At 42.6% G+C, this 18,448-nt stretch overlaps 1 protein-coding gene across 1 annotated transcript in view; it reads right to left on the bottom strand.

The window, feature by feature from the left end:
- The window catches only part of DENND6A (DENN domain containing 6A), a 47,311-nt gene extending 39,274 nt beyond the window's left edge, over positions 1-8,037 (bottom strand). Inside the window, exon 1 of the mRNA XM_068981926.1 lies at positions 7,801-8,037. Within this exon, the coding sequence (XP_068838027.1) occupies positions 7,801-8,037 (237 nt within the window). The remainder of the gene's footprint in view (positions 1-7,800) is intronic.
- Between the last annotated feature and the right edge of the window lie 10,411 nt (positions 8,038-18,448).

The following is an 18,448-nucleotide window of genomic DNA, read 5'->3' as shown; positions in this document are numbered from 1 at the left end:
ACAGAAAAAGAGAATCCACAGAGGCAAAGCAGATAGTGGTTGCCAGGGGCAGACGGGAAAGGGAAATGGGTCATGACTGAAAGTGGACCTAAGGGAAATTTGAGGACAGTAATAATATTGCTTCTTGATCTCTACTGTAGTGATATGGCACACTCACTTTATGAAAATTCACCAAAATATAGACTTAGGATTTGTACACTTTTTTATATGTATGTTACACTTCATTGAAAATGTTTACTGATTCTAAAAAGTGGAAAAAATGGCCAGAAATCATAGTATCCTCAAATCTAAAATTTCTGCTTGCTGAAGATCTAATGTAAATTATGCTACTAGAAAACCAGATCAGTTACAACATGGAATGGACAGTAAAGCACTTCTCTCAAAAAAAATGAGTAAAATTTATCGTGTGTAAAATAGGTAGTTAGTGGGAAGCTGTTATGGGAGGAGGGAAGGGAGGCCCAAGAGGGAAGGAACATATATAGATATATATATTATAATATATATAATACATATATTATAACATATGTATATAATTATGACTGATTTTTGTTGTTGTATTGTTGTATGGCAGAAACCAACACAACAGTATAAAGCAATTTTCTTCCAATTTTAAAAAAGGTTTCTTAAAGAGTAAAGTTTAGATACAGTTTTCCATATTTCACATCAATCATCATAGCAAGTATAAAACATAAAGTACTGGTGAAAGAACTAACTTGACAGTAGAATGTCCCAGATTATGTCCAGATTATATAATTTAATAACTGAATCGGAGACTGAAAAATGAAAGTGAAAGTGAAAATGTTAGTCACTTAGTCATGTCCGACTGTAGGCCACCAGTCTCCTTTGTCCATGGACTTTTCCAGACAGGAATCCTGGAGTGGATTGCCATTTCCTTCTCCAGGGGATCTTCCTGACCCAGGAATCAAACCCGGGTCTCCCGCATTGCAGGCAGACTCTTTACCATCTGAGCTACCAGGTTAGGAATTGGAGATTACTACCACCAAACAAGCCTTTGTAGAATCTGGGAGCCTAAGAAGCTCAACAGGTCACTAAGGTTTTAAATCTCAAATAACAGAGCTACATCAAGTTACCATGAACTGCTACTATTTCACAACGAAATTTAAAGGCCAATATTGGTCGTGGTGGTTTAGTCGTGTTTGACTCTGGCAACTCTATGGTCTACAGCTTACGTCCATGGGATTTCCTAGGCAAGAAGGCAATATCCTTCTCCAGGGCATCTTTCTGACCCAGAGATGGAATCCAGATCTGCATGCATATTCTTTATTGACTGAGCCACCAGGGAAGGCAAAGGCCATTATTAATACTCTGCAAATCCTATCCTAACTTTCACTGTGGCATGGCCTACCTTCCACGCTAGACTGTAATCTCAGTGAAGGAAGAGATGATCAAGGCTTTATCTTCAGAACATACCAATGTTTGGATATGGCAGGTGTCCAATAAATATCTGAATAGATGGCTCAATGAGACAGTATAACATGCAATTACACACACCCATTTCAATTAAAACAGTGAATATGCTGAGGATCAAACACTGAGGCTGTAAGTCACCGGAAGAGAGAAAGAAACAAAGAAAACCTTTCATATAACTGCCTTTATCCTTCTCAGAAAATTAACAGAAACTTTGCTAAGATACAGAAAACTGTGATGACTACTTTAGGTTCTACTTTGTTAGGGGATAAGGAGGAATACATAAGCAGTGACTCAAAAAAAAAAAAAAAAAAAAACAGAAGGGAAAGAAAGGAGAGTCAGTTCTGCTAAATGCTCTTTTAAAATCGGCCTAAGTTTACCCAAGAGCAGAGCTTTATCTTCAATTGTTAGGGGATAAAAAAAGGTTGGGGGAGGATCAATAATCAAATGATTATAAACTATCCTGCTTTTTATAGTTTAACTGACCTGAAATTCTCTTCATCAAAGAGCTGAAATACAAACTATATGTACATAGAAATAGGTTACGTCATAGATAATCAGCAAAGTGAAACCTACAAAACTTGATTCCCAGAAACTGCTTTAAATACTTGTGACTTACACAAGGTTAGCTTGGATGATTCACATCCAAAGCTGTGTATTTTTTAAATAAATTTAAGGCAAAACAATAGGAGTGACAGAATAGCCAAGATAGTCCCACACTGGTTATTGAATGTATGAGGACGCTAATTATAAAAAGCAGCTAACATACTGGGCATGCATTAAATGACAGACATTAATTTTTACATGCTTTTATCTCACTTAGTACCTCCAATAACATTTGCAGGATATTATTTTCCCATTTTATAGTTGAGGAAAATGAGACTCAGAGAACTGAAGAAACTAGCCAAAAATCTGTTAGCATATGTTCAACACCCCAAGCTTGTGTTCTTTGCACTAGGCTGAAATTCTGTCCAACGAGTTGATAAGTCATGGCCTTCAAGAGGGGGAAAGCCACCAATGATTCCTCAACTCTTATAAAATCGCAGGCTGGAGAGGTTCAAGAGCTGACCTCAAATTACAGAAACATTACCTCCTATGATATTCTACATGTTCTGTGAGTTCACATGATTTGCATGTGAGCGTGTATGTGTGCCCAGCTGCTCAGTCATGTCCAACTCTTTGTGACCCCATGGACTACAGCCCACCAGGCTCCTGTGTCCATGGGATTTTCCAGACAAGAACACTGGAGTGGGTTGCCGTTTCCTTCTCAAGAGGATCTTCCTAACCCAGGGATATAAAGGCTCTCAAAAATGAAGACCACCTCTAAGGAAGACTGTACAGGTGGCAAACAACTCTTCACAATGTGAAGAAAAAAAGAAATTACTAAATATCTAAATTAGGGAAAATGGTTAAGTAAGTGGTAGTCCATAAAATTATATTTATGAAGAATCTTTAATGCTATGGCAAATTGTTTATGAGAATTCTTATCAATAAAGGCAGACTCTCAAAGCAGACCTGTTTGGGAGATTGCGGCCCAGACCATGCTTTCAAGGGTCCCTTCCCTTTGCTGGGGTGAACCTAAGTGGCCACTACTGAAACCCTGTCTCCTTACCACAGCTGATTAAACAAAAGGGAGCATCTGATCCATGCTGAACCAATCAGATACTCTAGTATTTGAATTGAGCTTCTGCCTGGTACCAAAATACAAAAGTAGAAGCTTGGCTAAAATCAGTACGATGGTAACCCAAAGTCAGGTGAAATGGGGGAGCAGAAATTGAGACCCTTGCAAAGGAAACCAGCTTCAGCGCAAAGAATGGAAGAGACAGGCAAAGAGAAGCAGAGACAAAAGACCACACAGCTCCACAGAGACAAAGGCAAAAGCCTGAGGCTTTCCAAATCCCAGGAGGTTCAACCCTGCTTCCTGCAACTGGGTTCCCAAAGACTCCTTACAATCAATTTCTCTTTACTTAAATTTGAGAGGATTGCTGCTCTTAATATTCAAATTTGTCCTTGACAGATACAAAATCATGTAAAAAAAAAAAAAAAGCACTAACAAAAATGCCAAATATCAATCTCTTAGTATCATTATGAGTGATGCTTTCTATATTTATAATTTCCTTTCTTGCCAGATTTTCAACAATGAGCATATTATTACTCAATCAGGAAAAAAAAAAAAAAAAACCATGGAATAAATGAGGCAATTCTAAACTCAGATAATGAAGGCTTTACTATATAATCAGGTAATTTCACAGAGCTGGGAGTGACATAGAGCATATAAAATCCAGAAGATTTCAAACCTTGTTTCACAGGACCCATGGAGTCACAGTGGTGCTGCTAGGGCCATCTCAGGGGAAGAGAAAGAAGCTGAGCATACCTCCTGTAGTCAGCATCTATTGTAGTCTCTTCCCAGCTCAAAAGAGCCCCTTCACTGTTCCGTTCTAGGTCAGGGTTGCCAGGGGACATTTTATGCAACACAGACCACTACTCCAACCACTTAGGTCTTCAGCTGATTGTAGCACAGTGAGAATCTGCCCCAAACCAGGCCTGAGTATCTTCCTCTGGTGTTTGGAATGGCAATGACATTTACTCTCTTCATTAAAGTTGAAATGACATTTACTCTCTTCATTAAAGCTGAAAAGGGCAAGTTAGCCATAAAGATCACAGAACCAGAGAAGTCAGTTTGCAATGGAGCATAAAGCAGGAACAAAATCCATAAAACACGAGCATAAAGAGGAGGCTTTCCTGGTTTTGGATTCTAGCCATTTTCTCTAAGTCCCTTTAGGTTTGTACCTTGGACATCTTGAAGTACCTCTGTGGCTTGAGCAAGTGCACCTTTTTTCCTTAAGCTATAGCTTAGTTTCTGTTGTTCAAAACCGAATATGTGCACACAGGCCCCATTTCAACCAGATTAGCCACTGAGGTACATCTGACATTTTTCTTTTACACAGAGAAAGCTCCCCAATTTAAACAAAACAAAACCGATTCTAGTATTTCATTTTTCTCGTGAGAAAACTAAGGTTTAAAGGCCTCATCTCACAAAGCTAAACTTAGGGGGTTCTCTTCATTGAAAAAGAGATTTTCAGTGCTTCCCAAACACAGACTTACATAGATCTTACTGAATCCAAGGCACTGTTCCAAATGCTTCATCAACATTGTTATTTAACCCTCACAACGCCATGATGAAGGCACTGTTAACCTGTCACAGAAGAGCGTAAGGCTCAGGAAAGCTAAGCAACACGGCCTGAGTCACACAGATTCAAGCCTACGCAGTCTAACTTTAGAATCTAAGTTCTTGATCAATACTCTACTTAAGCAGGGATTTAAGCTTAAGTAAGTGGCATTGTTTAGGCATTTGTTTAAAATTTGCAAATGGTACTTTCTGTCATGGCAGAACAGACTTGTTAAGTCACTCTCAAACTTAACACTCAGCAACTGCATTTCTGATAACAGGACTGAGGTGGAGGATATACTGTCCAAACTTAGTTTTTAAGTTATTTTTCAATTAACTTCGCTTCTGAATCCCTATAGTTGTGCGTTATAGGAAGTAGGGCTGAGGCTATTAATCCATTTACCCAACACAATTCTATACTTACCTTTTTTGCCCCATTACAGCCACCCCTCCTGTCCATTTCTGGCCTTAATATGGTGGTAATGGGGCTTCCCAGGTGACGCTAGTGGTAAAGAACCCACCTGCCAACGCAGGAGGCATTAAGAGACACAGGTTCGATCCCTGGGTCGGGAAGATCCCCTGGAGGATGGCACATTCACTATTCTTGCCTGGAGAATCCCAGACAGATGAGCCTGGCAAGCTACAGTCCATAGGGCTGCAAAGAGTCAGACACCGACTGAAGCAATTTAGCACACATGCATGGCCATAATGCAAAAGGGAAACATATACTTCAACTATCTTGTTATATTGTTAATTTATACTTTTTTTCATTTTAAAAGTGGCAATATTCTACACTTCTCAGGAAAAGAAAACAAAATTAAATTGTGTTACCTCTTAATGTATTTTTCTTGGAATCCTTTATTAGGAAACCTTCCCCACCCTCACCCTACACTTTCTAAAATCAGTGATTCTTAACCTGAGAACAAAGGATCAGGAGGTCCATAAATGCTCACTAGACAATCAGTAGAAATTTTGTATCACTATTTTCCTAATGGCAAGAGCTCATGAAGTTTGTAACTTATTTGCATCTTGGACTTTCAAAAAAAAAAAACAAACCCACAGACCTAAAGAAATAGGAAATGAAATTCAAAATAGTCTAAATAGTCTCAGGGATTCACATTTTTTGAGTACTTCAATACTTGCTGCTGCTGCTAAGTCGCTTCAGTCATGGCCGATTCTGTGCGACCCCATAGACGGCAGCCCACCAGGCTCCTCTGTCCCTGGGACTCTCCAGGCAAGAATACTGGAGCGGGTTGCTATTTCTTTCTCCAGTGCATGAAAGTGAAAGTGAAGTCGCTCAGTCCTGTCTGACTCTTAGCGACCCCATGGACTGGCAGCCTACCAGGCTCCTCTGTCCATGGGATTTTTCAGCAAGAGTACTGGCTGCTAAGTTGCTTCAGTCGTGTCCGATTCTGTGTGACCCCATAGACAGCAGCCCACCAGGCTCCCCCGTCCCTGGGATTCTCCAGGCAAGAACACTGGACCGGGTTGCCATTTCCTTCTCCAATGCATGAAAGTGAAAAGTGAAAGTGAAGTCGCTCAGTCGTGTCCGACCCTCAGCGACCCCATGGACTGGCAGCCTTCCAGGCTCCTCCGTCCATGGGATTTTCCAGGCAAGAGTACTGGAGTGGGGTGCCATTGGAGTGGGTCGCTATTGCCTTCTTCCAATACTTGCTAAGTATTGTCTATTTGGTCAGAAAAAACACATAAGTGTTATAAAGAATGCCCAAATGGTGAGTCTAAATGGATCTCTCTTAACTATTTAAAAATGTAATCTACTACAGCATGTTTTCTGATTAAATTGTATTCTACTATATATATAGCTTCAGGTTAATACGTCAATGTAAATGATAGATGATTTACAAATCTCTTCTTTATAGTCCGGGAACTGTTGTTTTCATCTTAAAGTGCTGTTTATGTACTATCAGTTTTTTGTTGAACAGTGTAATGCACCAAGCACTACATTTAGCCCTATCCTCTAGTGTGATTGATTCTCTTCTAAATTGTAGTGTTAATCTACAAATATATTATAGTATATTCTTCATATACGTATGCCCAGAAACCAGGATAATACCTAGATCTTACAATGGCTGAGCGGGTAAAGAATCTGCCTCCGACACAGGAGACATAGGAGACGTGGGTTCGATCCCTGAGTCAGGAAATTCCCCTGCAGAAGGAAATGGCAACCACTCCAGAATTCTTCCGTAAAAAATCCTATGGCCAGAGGAGCCTGGCGAGCTACAGTCTAAAGGTTGGCAGAGTCAGACACAGATGAGCAACTAAGCACAAGCACGCAATGTGTATCGAGCTGCATAAAATAACAGACAAGACAGGCTGACTACACACTCCACATTAAGAAATACGTCCCTGGACAATTTTCATAGACAACACATGCCACTGAAGTCAGAATGAGATGATTCATTAAAATCTGTCATTGCCACCAAAACAAAGATATCTTCTAAGCATCGGTCGTTCTTTTCTTGGATGCACAAAGACTAGCATCCCTTATGTTACAAAAGGGGCCCTAAATAATGTCAAGAGTAGTTAAGATTACAATGCCTTTTAAACAAGGCGCTATAAAGATTGAAAACTCGACAAATTCACAAGCGAACGATTTTCCTTCTGTTCGTCTTGGTAGTAGCTTTCACGCCGTTTCAGAAGCAACATCAAGAAGTAACAGAAATGAGGAACAAAGGCAGGAAAGGGCGAAAACCTCTGCTGAGATAAGCATTATGGCTCAGGCTGAGTGGAATGCTCTAAGGGTCGCTGCAAATGACCAAAACAATCTGAGTCTAAAAAAAAAAAAAAAAAAAGTTGGTTGTGTGAGGTTTGGCTACTATACTATAGTTCACCTTATGTCAGGGACATTGTTCGCTTCTTGAAAAAGTCCCAAACATCCTGCCTGCGGTCTTCTCCGGGTGCCGCTAGCCATTCTACTTATTCCTGTGACACCAGGATAAAAGAAAATGAAAATACGACCTTCAGCAAGTATTTAGGAGGGGCCTAAAGAGAACTTTTCACCCCTAGCCACAGCCCATGATCCTCCCACGGGAACTGCCTCTGGACCGCAGCCCGGCTGACAGCGGAGGGGCTGCCGGCCACGCCCGGATGCGCGGCGGCCGGGGTCCAGGCCGGCCGGCCGGCGGGTCACCCGCTGCGCCGGGGCCGCCCCGGCGCGGGGACGAGGTGCGGCCGGGCCTCACCTCCACGGCTTGGCCCAGCTCCAGGTCGAAGCCCACCACACACACGCAGTGCAGCCAGGCTGAGAAGCCGTCCCAGCGCAGCAGGCCCCGGCTGCGGCCCTCATCCTCTTCATCGTCCTCTGGCGTGGCTCCCGCCACTACCACTGCCGCCGCCTCGCGCTCCTTGTCCGCCGCCACCGCCTCGTCCAACGGCCCTCGGGAGCCGGGCCCCGAGCCTGCCAGGCCCCGCAGAGCCATCCGCCGCCCCCTGGCCGTTCGCGCCGCCTCCACGGAGGACCGCGCCGCAGAGCGCGCTGGGCTCCGCGCAGGCGCAGCCGCAGCAGTCGCAGCCGCGGGGGCCGGGCCGGGCCGGGGAGGGGCCGCAGCGCACGTGACCCTGGGAGTGCGGCTCTGCGCGCGTAGTCTGGTCCCGCCCCCCGAGCTTGGCGAAGTCGCGCAAGCACTTGACTGAAACTGTCAAGCCCGCTCTAGCCTCCTTGCTTTAAAGCTCGTCAAGCCTGAAGCAGTGTATCCTGAAACCCTTCTTCGCAGTCCAACGACTAGGAAAACAATTATTCTTGGAATGACACTGTTCGTATATTATCAGTTCAGTTCAGTTCATTTCAGTCCGACTCTGGGACCCCATGAATCGCAGCACGCCAGGCCTCCATGTCTATCACCAATTTCCGGAGTTCACTCAGATTCACGTCCATCGAGTCAGTGATGCCATCCAGCCATCTCATCCTCGGTCGTCCCCTTCTTCTCCTGCCCCCAATCCCTCCCAGCATCAGAGTCTTTTCCAGTGAGTCAACTCTTCGCATGAGGTGGCCAAAGTACTGGAGTTTCAGCTTTAGCGTCATTCCTTCCAAAGAAATCCCAGGGCTGATCTCCTTCAGAATGGACTGGTTGGATCTCCTTGCAGTCCAAGGGACCCTCAAGAGTCTTCTCCAACACCACAGTTCAAAAGCATCCATTCTTCGGCGCTCAGCCTTCTTCACAGTCCAACTCTCACATCCATACATGACTACTGGAAAAACCATAGCCTTGACTAGATGGACCTTAGTCGGCAAAGTAATGTCTCTGCTTTTGAATATGCTATCTAGGTTGGTCATAACTTTTCTTCCAAGGAGTAAGCGTCTTTTAATTTCATGGCTGCAGTCACCATCTGCAGTGATTTTGGAGCCCCAAAAAATAAAGTCTGACACTGCTTCCACTGTTTCCTCATCTATTTCCCATGAAGTGATGGGACCAGATGCCATATCTTCGTTTTCTGAATGTTGAGCTTTAAGCCAACTTTTTTCACTCTCCTCTTTCACTTTCATCAAGAGACTTTTTAGTTCCTCTTCACTTTCTGCCATAAGGGTGGTGTCATCTGCATATCTGAGGTTATTGATATTTCTCCCGGCAATCTTAATTCCAGCTTGTGCTTCTTCCAGTCCACTGTTTCTCATGATGTACTCTGCATATAAGTTAAATAAGCAGGGTGACAATATACAGCCTTGACGTACTCCTTTTCCTATTTGGAACCAGTCTGTTGTTCCATGTCCAGTTCTAATTGTTGTTTCCTGACCTGCATACAGATTTCTCAAGAGGCAGGTCGTATATTATAAGGTATTACAAAACTGTTAGAACGTAGTGGCTAACATTTATTGAACACTTACTCTGTGACAGATGAAGTGCCAAGGAAGTAGTTACAATTATTACTTCGTTGAATCTAGTGGGTAGACATATACTAGATATTTATACATCTTTTTAGATAAACTGAGGTTCTGAGAGGTTACCTGACTAGTCAAGCAAGTATTAAAACTCTGATGCAGGCTTGCAGTGCACACAAGCAATTTGCTGTGCGTTCATTCAGCAGTGTCCTCTCCACAAAGTCCCCTCCCATCTTTCTTGGCCTGGTTTCCTGTGACTCACTCAACACTCACACATCTCCACACCTTTCTGGAGCACCTCTACAACAACCTATGGATTACTGTCTCTCAGCAAGAGTCTAGTCTCCTGAAGCTTAGTATTCTTGGAGATCGGCTTTGGACTGGGTAAGCAGGAGGCACTTGGTCTATTGACTGATTATGGATCCACCCTGGTACCCCTGACTAGGATTCATGCAGCACCTACTATGCTGAGCATAAACTGAAGAATGGAAGTAAATAAGAAACACACAGTAATGCTCCAATAGGAAAGTGAGTAAAAGACAATGGATAATAACTCACAATAAACGTGTTTTTCAAAAACAGCACAGTATTCATGCTTTTACACACTTTACCTTTAAAAAAAAAATTTATGTGGCTATATTGATCTTAGTTGTGGTACTTGGGCTCTTGCTGTGGTGCAGGGCCTCCAGAACACTTTGCCCTGGGCATGTAGCATGTGAGATCTTAATTCCAGTGTCCCCTGGTTTATAAGATAGATTCTTCTTCTTTATTTGTGACCATTTCTGCATTTTTCCATTGTGTTTAAATTTTAAAACAAGAGTTATTTTTTTGGCTGCATTGAGTCTTCTTTGAGGTGCGTGGGGGTTCTCATTACGGTGGCTTCTCTTGTGGAGCATGGACGGTAGGTGCCGGCTTCAGTAGTTGCGGTGTGGGCTCTAGAGCTTGGGCTCAGTAGTTGTGGCACAGGATCTTAGTTGTCCAGAGGCATGCGGGATCTTCCTGGACCAGGAATTGAGCTCGTGTCCCCTGCATTGGCAGGTGGATTCCCAACCACTGGACCACCAGGGAAGTCTCTACACAGATTATTTTATCTGATTCTCCTAACAGCCAAAAAGATGCGTGTGTGCTAAGTTGCTTCCGTCATGTCCAACTCTTTGCGAACCTATGGACTGCAGACCACCAGGCTTCTGTGTCTGTGGGATTCTCCAGGCAAGGATACCGGAGTGGGTTTCCATTTCCATTTCCTCCTCCAGGGGTCTTCCCGACCCAGAGATCAAATCCACATCTCCTGCATGGGCAGACAGGTTGTTTACCATTAGCACCACCTGGGAGGCCAAAAAGATAGGTCCTATTATTATTCCATTTTACAGGTAAGGACTGATGCTCCTCAAGATGTCAGTAATGTCACAGCCAATAGGTGGCAGAACAAAGACTTAAAACCCATTTCTCCCACTGAACCTCAGTTCCTAAGCATTTTGCTGTACTACCCAGTCAAATTTACTCTGTTTGATAAGAACTATTTTGTCCATACCCATAGGATTTTTAGTTGAAATAAGTGTTAGCATCTGTCTTTTCAAGGAAAATTTCTAATATCCTCAGACATCAATAGAGATGTTTGCTGGAGCCTTTCTTTAGGATAGAAAATGATCATTTTCCAGCATCAGGGTATTTTCCAAGGAGTCAGTTCTTTGCATCAGGTAGCCAAAGTATTGGAGTTTCAGATTTAGCATCAGTCCTTCCAATGAATATTCAGGACTGATTTCCTTTAGGATAGACTGGTTTGATCTCCTTGCAGTCCAAGGGACTCTCAAGAGTCTTCTCCAATACCACAGTTTAAAAGCGTCAATTATTTGGCGCTTAGCTTGCTTTATAGTCCAACTCTCATATCCATACACGACTACTGGAAAAACCATATCCTTGACTAGACGGACCTTTGTTGGCAAAGTAATATCTCTTCTTTTTAATATGCTGTCTAGGTTGGTCATAACTTTCCTCCAAGGAGTAAGTGTCTTTTAATTTCATGGCTGCAGTCACCATTTGCAGTGATTTTGGAGCCCAAGAAAATAAAGTCTGTCACTGTTTCCATTGTTTCCCCATCTGTTTGCTATGAAGTGATGGGACCGGATGCCATGATCTTAGTTTTTTGACACTGAGTTTTAAGCCAACTTTTTAACTCTCTTCTTTCATCAAGAGGGTCTTTAGTTCTTCACTTTCTGTCATAAGTGTGGTGTCATCTGCATATCTGAGGTTACTGATATTTCTCCCAGCAACCTTGATTCCAGCTTGTGCTTCATCCAGTCCAGCATTTCTCATGATATACTCTCCATATAAGTTAAACAAGCAGGGTGACAATATACAGTCTTGACATAGTCCTTTCCTGATTTGGAACCAGTCTGTTGTTCCATGTCCAGTTCTAACTGTTGCTTCTTGATCTGTATACAGATTTCTCAGGAGGCAAGTCAGGTGGTCTGGTATTCCCATCTCTTTAAGAATTTTCCACAGTTTGTTGTTTAGAGTCAATTTAACATAGTTTCTATGTTTAATATTTGTATGGGATCTAAGGGGAGAAGGTTACAAGCACTTCCTTCCTTATTGAGGTTCTCTCATTAGAACCTTTGAATCTTAGATCAGGCTCTTATATCAGATTGTCTCTCCAAATCTTTCATCCTATTCATGAATTTTCTGTTTTTTTTGGTCAGCCAGTTGCCGTTCTAATACCCCTTATTAAGGTAAAATTCTCCAAGCCAGGCTTCAGCAATATGTGAACTGTGAACTTGCAGATGTTCAAGCTGGTTTTAGAAAAGGCAGAGGAACCAGAGATCAAATTCCAACATCCGCTGGATCATCAAAAAAGCAAGAAAGTTCCAGAAAAGCATCTATTTCTGCTTTACTGACTATGCCAAAGCCTTTGACTGTGTGGATTACAATAAACTGTGGAAAATTCTGAAAAAGATGGGAATACCAGACCACCTGACCTGCCTCTTGAAAAATCTGTATGCGGGTCAGGAAGCAACAGTTAGAACTGGACATGAAACAAAGAACTGGTTCCAAATAGGAAAAGGAGTCTGTCAAGGCTGTATATTGTCACTCTGCTTATTTAACTTCTATGCAGAGTATATCATGAGAAACAGTGGGCTGGAAGAAGCACAAGCTGGAATCAAGAGTGCCAGGAGAAATGTCAGTAACCTCAGATATGCAGATGACACCACCCTTATGGCATAAAGTGAAGAAGAACTAAAGAGACTCTTAATGAAAGTGAAAGAGGATAGTGAAAAAGTTGGCTTAAAGCTCAACATTCAGAAAACTAAGATCATGGCATCCAGTCCCATCACTTCATGGCAAATAAATGGGGACACAGTGGCTGACTTTATTTTTTTTGGACTCCAAAATCAGTGCAGATGGTGACTGTAGCCATGAAATTAAAAGACGCTTGCTCCTTGGAAGGCAAGTTATGAACAACCAAGATAGCATATTCAAAAGCAGAGACATTACTTTGCCAACAAAGTCTGTCTAGTCAAGGCTGTGGTTTTTCCAGTAGTCATGTATGGATGTGAGAGTTGGACTATAAAGAAAACTGAGCACGGAAGAATCGGTGCTTTAGAAGTGTGGTGTTGGAGAAGACTCTTGAGAGTCCCTTAGACTGCAAGGAGATCCAACCAGACCATCCTAAAGAAGATCAGTCCGGAGTGTTCATTGGAAGGACTGATGTTGAAGCTGAAACTCCAATACGTTGGCCACGTGATGGGAAGAAGTGTCTCATTTGAAAAGACCCTGATGTTGGAAAAGATTGAGGCAAGGGGAGAAGGGGATGACAGAGGATGAGATGGTTAGATGGCATCACTGACTCAATGGAGATGAGTTTGAGTAGACTCTGGGAGTTGGTGATGGACAGGAAGGCCTGGTGTGCTTCGGTTTATGGGGTCACAAAGAGTCAGACACGACTGAGAGATTGAACTGAATTGAACTGAAGGTAAAGTCACTGCCTTTCAAGGCTACTATTTTCTGGGTGTTCATGAGGGCTAGAAAGTGCTTCCTTTTATAGAGACAAGATCAACTGCATTGTAATGTACACTCATTGGTCTAAGTTGTGCTTGCTGAGATTATACAGAAGAGACCAACTCTTCTACATGATAGCCCTCTAGATACTTGAAGGTGGTTATCCCACATCCTTAGGCCTGTAGTTTCCTGGGTAAACTACCCCAGTTCCTCTAACTATTCCTCAAAGGGTGTAGTTTCTAGGCCATTCATCATCCTATTGCCCAACTTGGACATACTCCAGCTTGTCAACATCACTCTTAAAATGCAGTGCCCAGGATGAAACGCTATCCTCCAGGTGTGATCCGACCACTGCAGGGTGTACTCTGGGACTATTACCTTACTTGTCCCAGCCACCAGCCTTCTATTAATGCTGGTTCAGATCACATTTGCTAGTTTTGGCAGCCAGGTCACATCACTGGCTCAGGTTGCATTTACTGTCAACTAAAGCCCTGGGTCTTTTTTCATGTGAGGAGCACTTAAGTCAGGGTAGTCTGCTGTGGCCAAGAGCATGACTGGATTCATGGCTCTGTTGCTCTTCTAATATTACCAACAATACTGAGAGCAGGATTAAAAACATTCCAGACTCCCCTATTCGCCCGTAACCAAACTCCTGGCATTTCAGCAATTTTCATAGTTGCAGAAGAAGAAAAAAAAAGAAAGGGTGAACTTTAGACAATGGTGTGAATTGCAGTGCCAAGGTCTCTAGACTTAGTTTTGCCAAAAGGACCTATAGGGGATCCAAGTGCCTTAGATATCCACCTATTTGGGCAGCCAGAGGAGTTCTCTCCTGATCCTGAGCTAAATGCTGTTGTAGCTGCTAGGGTATAACTACGCTTGTAGTGGAAAGAAAATAGAGAGAAATACAGAAACTCAGGTGCCAACATGTTATCAATAGAGAGTTGAGTTTACTGCCACACGTCTCAGAGACAGAATGCTCAAATGCACATTTTGAAGAGAGGATCCAGGCAAAGAAGACAAAATATACTGTTAGGTGCTTCCTAAACGGTGCTTTTGAAAGCTTTAAAAAAAAGATGAAGAGCTTTGGTTTTTCATCTTGATGTTCTTAATATCTGTACATGTGACAGGTACTCAGTAAATATTTACTTTTTAAAAATTTTGTTGAAGTATACTTGATTTACACAAACTTATAACTTTTTAATGGAGAAGGCAGTGGCACCCCACTCCAGTACTCTTGCCTGGAAAATCCCATGGTCGGAGGAGCCTGGAAGGCTGCAGTCCATGGGGTCGCTGAGGGTCAGACACGACTGAGCGACTTCATTTTCACGCGTTGGAGAAGGAAATGGCAATCCACTCCAGTGTTCTTGCCTGGAGAATCCCAGGGAGAAAGCCATTCTTTTTTTCTTTTTTTGGCTATGTTGTATCTTCTTTGTGGCACAGACTTAGTAGCTGTGGCCTGCAGGCTTAGTTTTCCCAAGGCATGTGGGATCTTAGTTCCTCAACCAGGAATCAAACCTGGATCCTCTGCATTGAAAGGCAGATTCTTAACCACTGGACCACGGGGTGAAGGTGAAGTGGCTCAGTCGTGTCTGACTGTTTGCAACCCCATGGACTGTAGCCTACCAGGCTTCTCTTTCCATGGGATTCTCCAGGCAAGAATACTGGAGTGGGTTACCATTTCCTTCTCCAGGGGATCTTCCTGACCCAGGGATTGAACTCGGGTCTCCCACATCGGAGGCAGATGCTTTAACGTCTGAGCCACCAGGGAAGCCCGGACCACGAGGGAAGTCCCTAAATATTTATTGAATGAATGAAAACACTAAAAAAAAAAAAGAACTTTAAGTATTCTTATTTTACAAAATTTTCCTTTTATGATCAGTTCTATGAACACATGAAAAGTTAATATAAAAATATTTCTTAAATGTAGTTCACTCTTAGCTTATGAAAAGTAAACACACACCTCACTGTATTTGAAGGTTATTTTACACTTGTTTGACCCAGTTAGTGCCAGGAGGCAGGTTTAAAAGGCCCATTACAAAATGCCAAACAGAAAGAGCAACCAGTGAAGTTCATGCTCTTTAGTCAGAGAGATGTGAGGCCATCACTCATAAAATATTTTGACAAAGTCTAAATAATTCTAGTAGATGTGCTAGTCTGATTTTTCAGGGCGTACTAAGTTGCTTCAGTCATGTCTGCCTCTTTGGCACCCTATGGACTGTAGCCCACCAGACTCCTCTGTCCGTGGGATTCTCCAGGAAAGAATACTGGAGTGGGTTGCCATGCCCTTCTCCAGGGGATCTTCCCAACCCAGTGATCGAACCCACATCTCTTCCATCTCCTTGCACTGGCAGGTGAGGCGACTAACACACACACACAGTGTCACCTGGGAAACCCTGAATTTCCAGACAAAGCAACAAAAAAGTGTGAAGAGGCTGCTCAAAGCTGAGCATGAGAAGAGCAGAAAACAGAAGTCTACAGGTTAACAGAATGGAAGAAAAAGGGGAAAAGAAGTCAGAAAACAAAAAATATCAGAAAGACACACAACGAATTATTTAATCATTGGTTGCCCCATTGGGAATAGAAATGCTGGGGGAAAAAGAGCTGGTGAATAGAAATAAGGAGATTTGCTTCTATCTTGCACAATTCTGTATTGTTATTTAGAGAAGGCACGTATTGCTTTCATTAACTAAACGTTAAGAGGTAACAAGAGTGTAACAGAGTTGCTTATGATAGTGAAGAATTGGACACTACCTAAATGTCCAACAAGAGGAGACTGACTGAAAAATGTCATATACCCATTCAATAGACTATTATGCAGTCATTTAAAATGTCATAGAAGAATATTTTGTGCAGAGAAACGTTCAAATTATATATTTTTAAGTAGAAAAAGGTAGGTCACAAAATATAATGAACGATCCTGTTCATATAGACTATATGCACAATGAAAAAAGACATTGGAGTTAGAGAAATTTTTTGCTTGGAATTAAATATTTGTTTTATTTTATCTGTGTAATATCTATTTAACTATATCCTTTCTTTATGTATATATAATAAGAAAACAACTGAAACAGAAAGAAAAAGAAGTGAATTACAATGTTTTCACTAATGTCTTTCTGGCAGAAATTGCTATGCCACTGTGGTGATTAATTTTATGTGTCAACTTGACTGGGTCATGGAGTGCCCAGATATTTGGTTAAATATTATTCTGGGTGTGTTTATGAAGGTGATTGTAAGTGAGATTAACATTTGAATTGGTAGACTTGGGTCAGGCAGATTGTCCTGCCCAGTGGAGGTGGGCCTCATTCAATCCATTGGAGGGCTGGAGAGAACAAGAAAGGCTGAATAAAGGAGAATTCATTCTCTGCCTGTCTTTGAACTAAGACAACAGTCTTCTCTTACTTTAGGTAGGACTCACACTCAAACGGGGACTTAAACCTTCAGCTCTCCTCATTCTCAGACCTTTGCACTCACACAGGAACTATGCCTGTGTTCTATACCTACTGTACCTACCTAACATTGCCTCACCTGGCTCTCCAGCTTGCCTCTGCAGACCATGGGATTTCTCAGCCTAAACAACCACATGAGCCAATTCCATACAATAAGTCTCTCCCTCTCCCTCTCTCGCTGTAGTCACGTCTGACTCTTTGTGACCCCACGGACTGTAACACACCTAGCTTCTCTGTCCTCCTCTCTTTCCCAGAATTTGCTCAAAATCATGCCCATTGAGTTGGTGACGCTATCCAACCGTCTCATCCTCCATACATACGTTTCCATCCTATTGGATCTTTTTCTCTGGAGACTAATGAATACAGATTTCAGAACTGAGAGTCGGGTGCTACTGTAACAAATACCAAACAACATTGAAGTGGCTTTGAATTGTACAAAGGGTTGAGGCTGGAGAAGTTGTGACGTGCATGCTAGAAATATGGCCATTAAAGGCAGTGATTCTGGTGAGGATTCACAAAGAAAAGGAGTGAGTTGGAGGGAAAGCTTCCCTCTTTTTATAGAATATGTAAATCATCCATGCTGCTGCTGCTGCTGCTAAGTCACTTCAGTAGTATCCAACTCTGTGCGACCCCATAAACGGCAGCCCACCAGGCTCCCCCGTCTCAGGGATTCTCCAGGCAAGAACACTGGAGTGGGTTGCCATTTCCTTCTCCAATGTATGAAAGTGAAAAGTGAAAGTGAAGCTGCTTAGTCATGTCTGACTCTTAGCGACCCCATGGACTGCAGCCTACCAAGCTCCTCCCATGGGATTTTCCAGGCAAGAGTACATAGAACGTTAGTAAATATATGGGTGGCAAAGGCTATTCTGGTGAGATCTCGGATGGAAATGAGGAACACGTTACTGAACAGAGGAGAAAAGGTGATCCTTGTTATAAACTGGCAAAAAAACTTGGCTGAAGTATATAATGTTTTATGGAAGGTAAATCTTGCAAGTTGTGAAACTGGATAGTTAACTGAGAAGATTACTAAGTGAAATGATGAAAGAGCAAGTTTGGTTCCTTCTGACTGCTTAGCATTAAAGGCAAAAGAGAGAAATGAGTCAAAGCAGTGAATTCTTAAGCAAAAATTGACTAGAACTTTAAAAGTTGGAAAATTCTTACCCTGTTTATACTAAGGGTGTGGCCCACAGTTTGATTAGGAGATTAGTATGAGTGTGAACCACAGACCTGATCAGCCACCCCAGCACAGAAGGAAGGAAGGCTGTCAGACTTCTTAGACCCTATACAGAACTGGACTGTGGAGCTAGTTAGCTGCACACATGTGCTGTTCTTCAAGGGAAAGGAAGAAGGATGCCCACAAAGGTGATTCAGAGATCACTGGGGCTGCCTCCTCAGTTTCAAGGGTGGGAGGTTTGTTGCTTCTGATTCAGTAGGCTAGACAGCAGCCATCTGGAGCTTGGAGGGTGGAACCCCTCATAATTTTGGGACTGTGACCCCCTCCCACCTGTCATAGCGGCAGAGGTGAGACCGCCCCATTGGGTCTGGAAAGCAAAGGATCGAACCCAAAAGGAT

The sequence above is a fragment of the Capricornis sumatraensis genome, chromosome 10, assembly GCF_032405125.1.
Source record: "Capricornis sumatraensis isolate serow.1 chromosome 10, serow.2, whole genome shotgun sequence".
NCBI classification, from domain to species: domain Eukaryota; kingdom Metazoa; phylum Chordata; class Mammalia; order Artiodactyla; family Bovidae; genus Capricornis; species Capricornis sumatraensis.
Note: the sequence above shows the minus strand (reverse complement) of the source record. Positions and strands in the feature narration are given on the sequence as shown.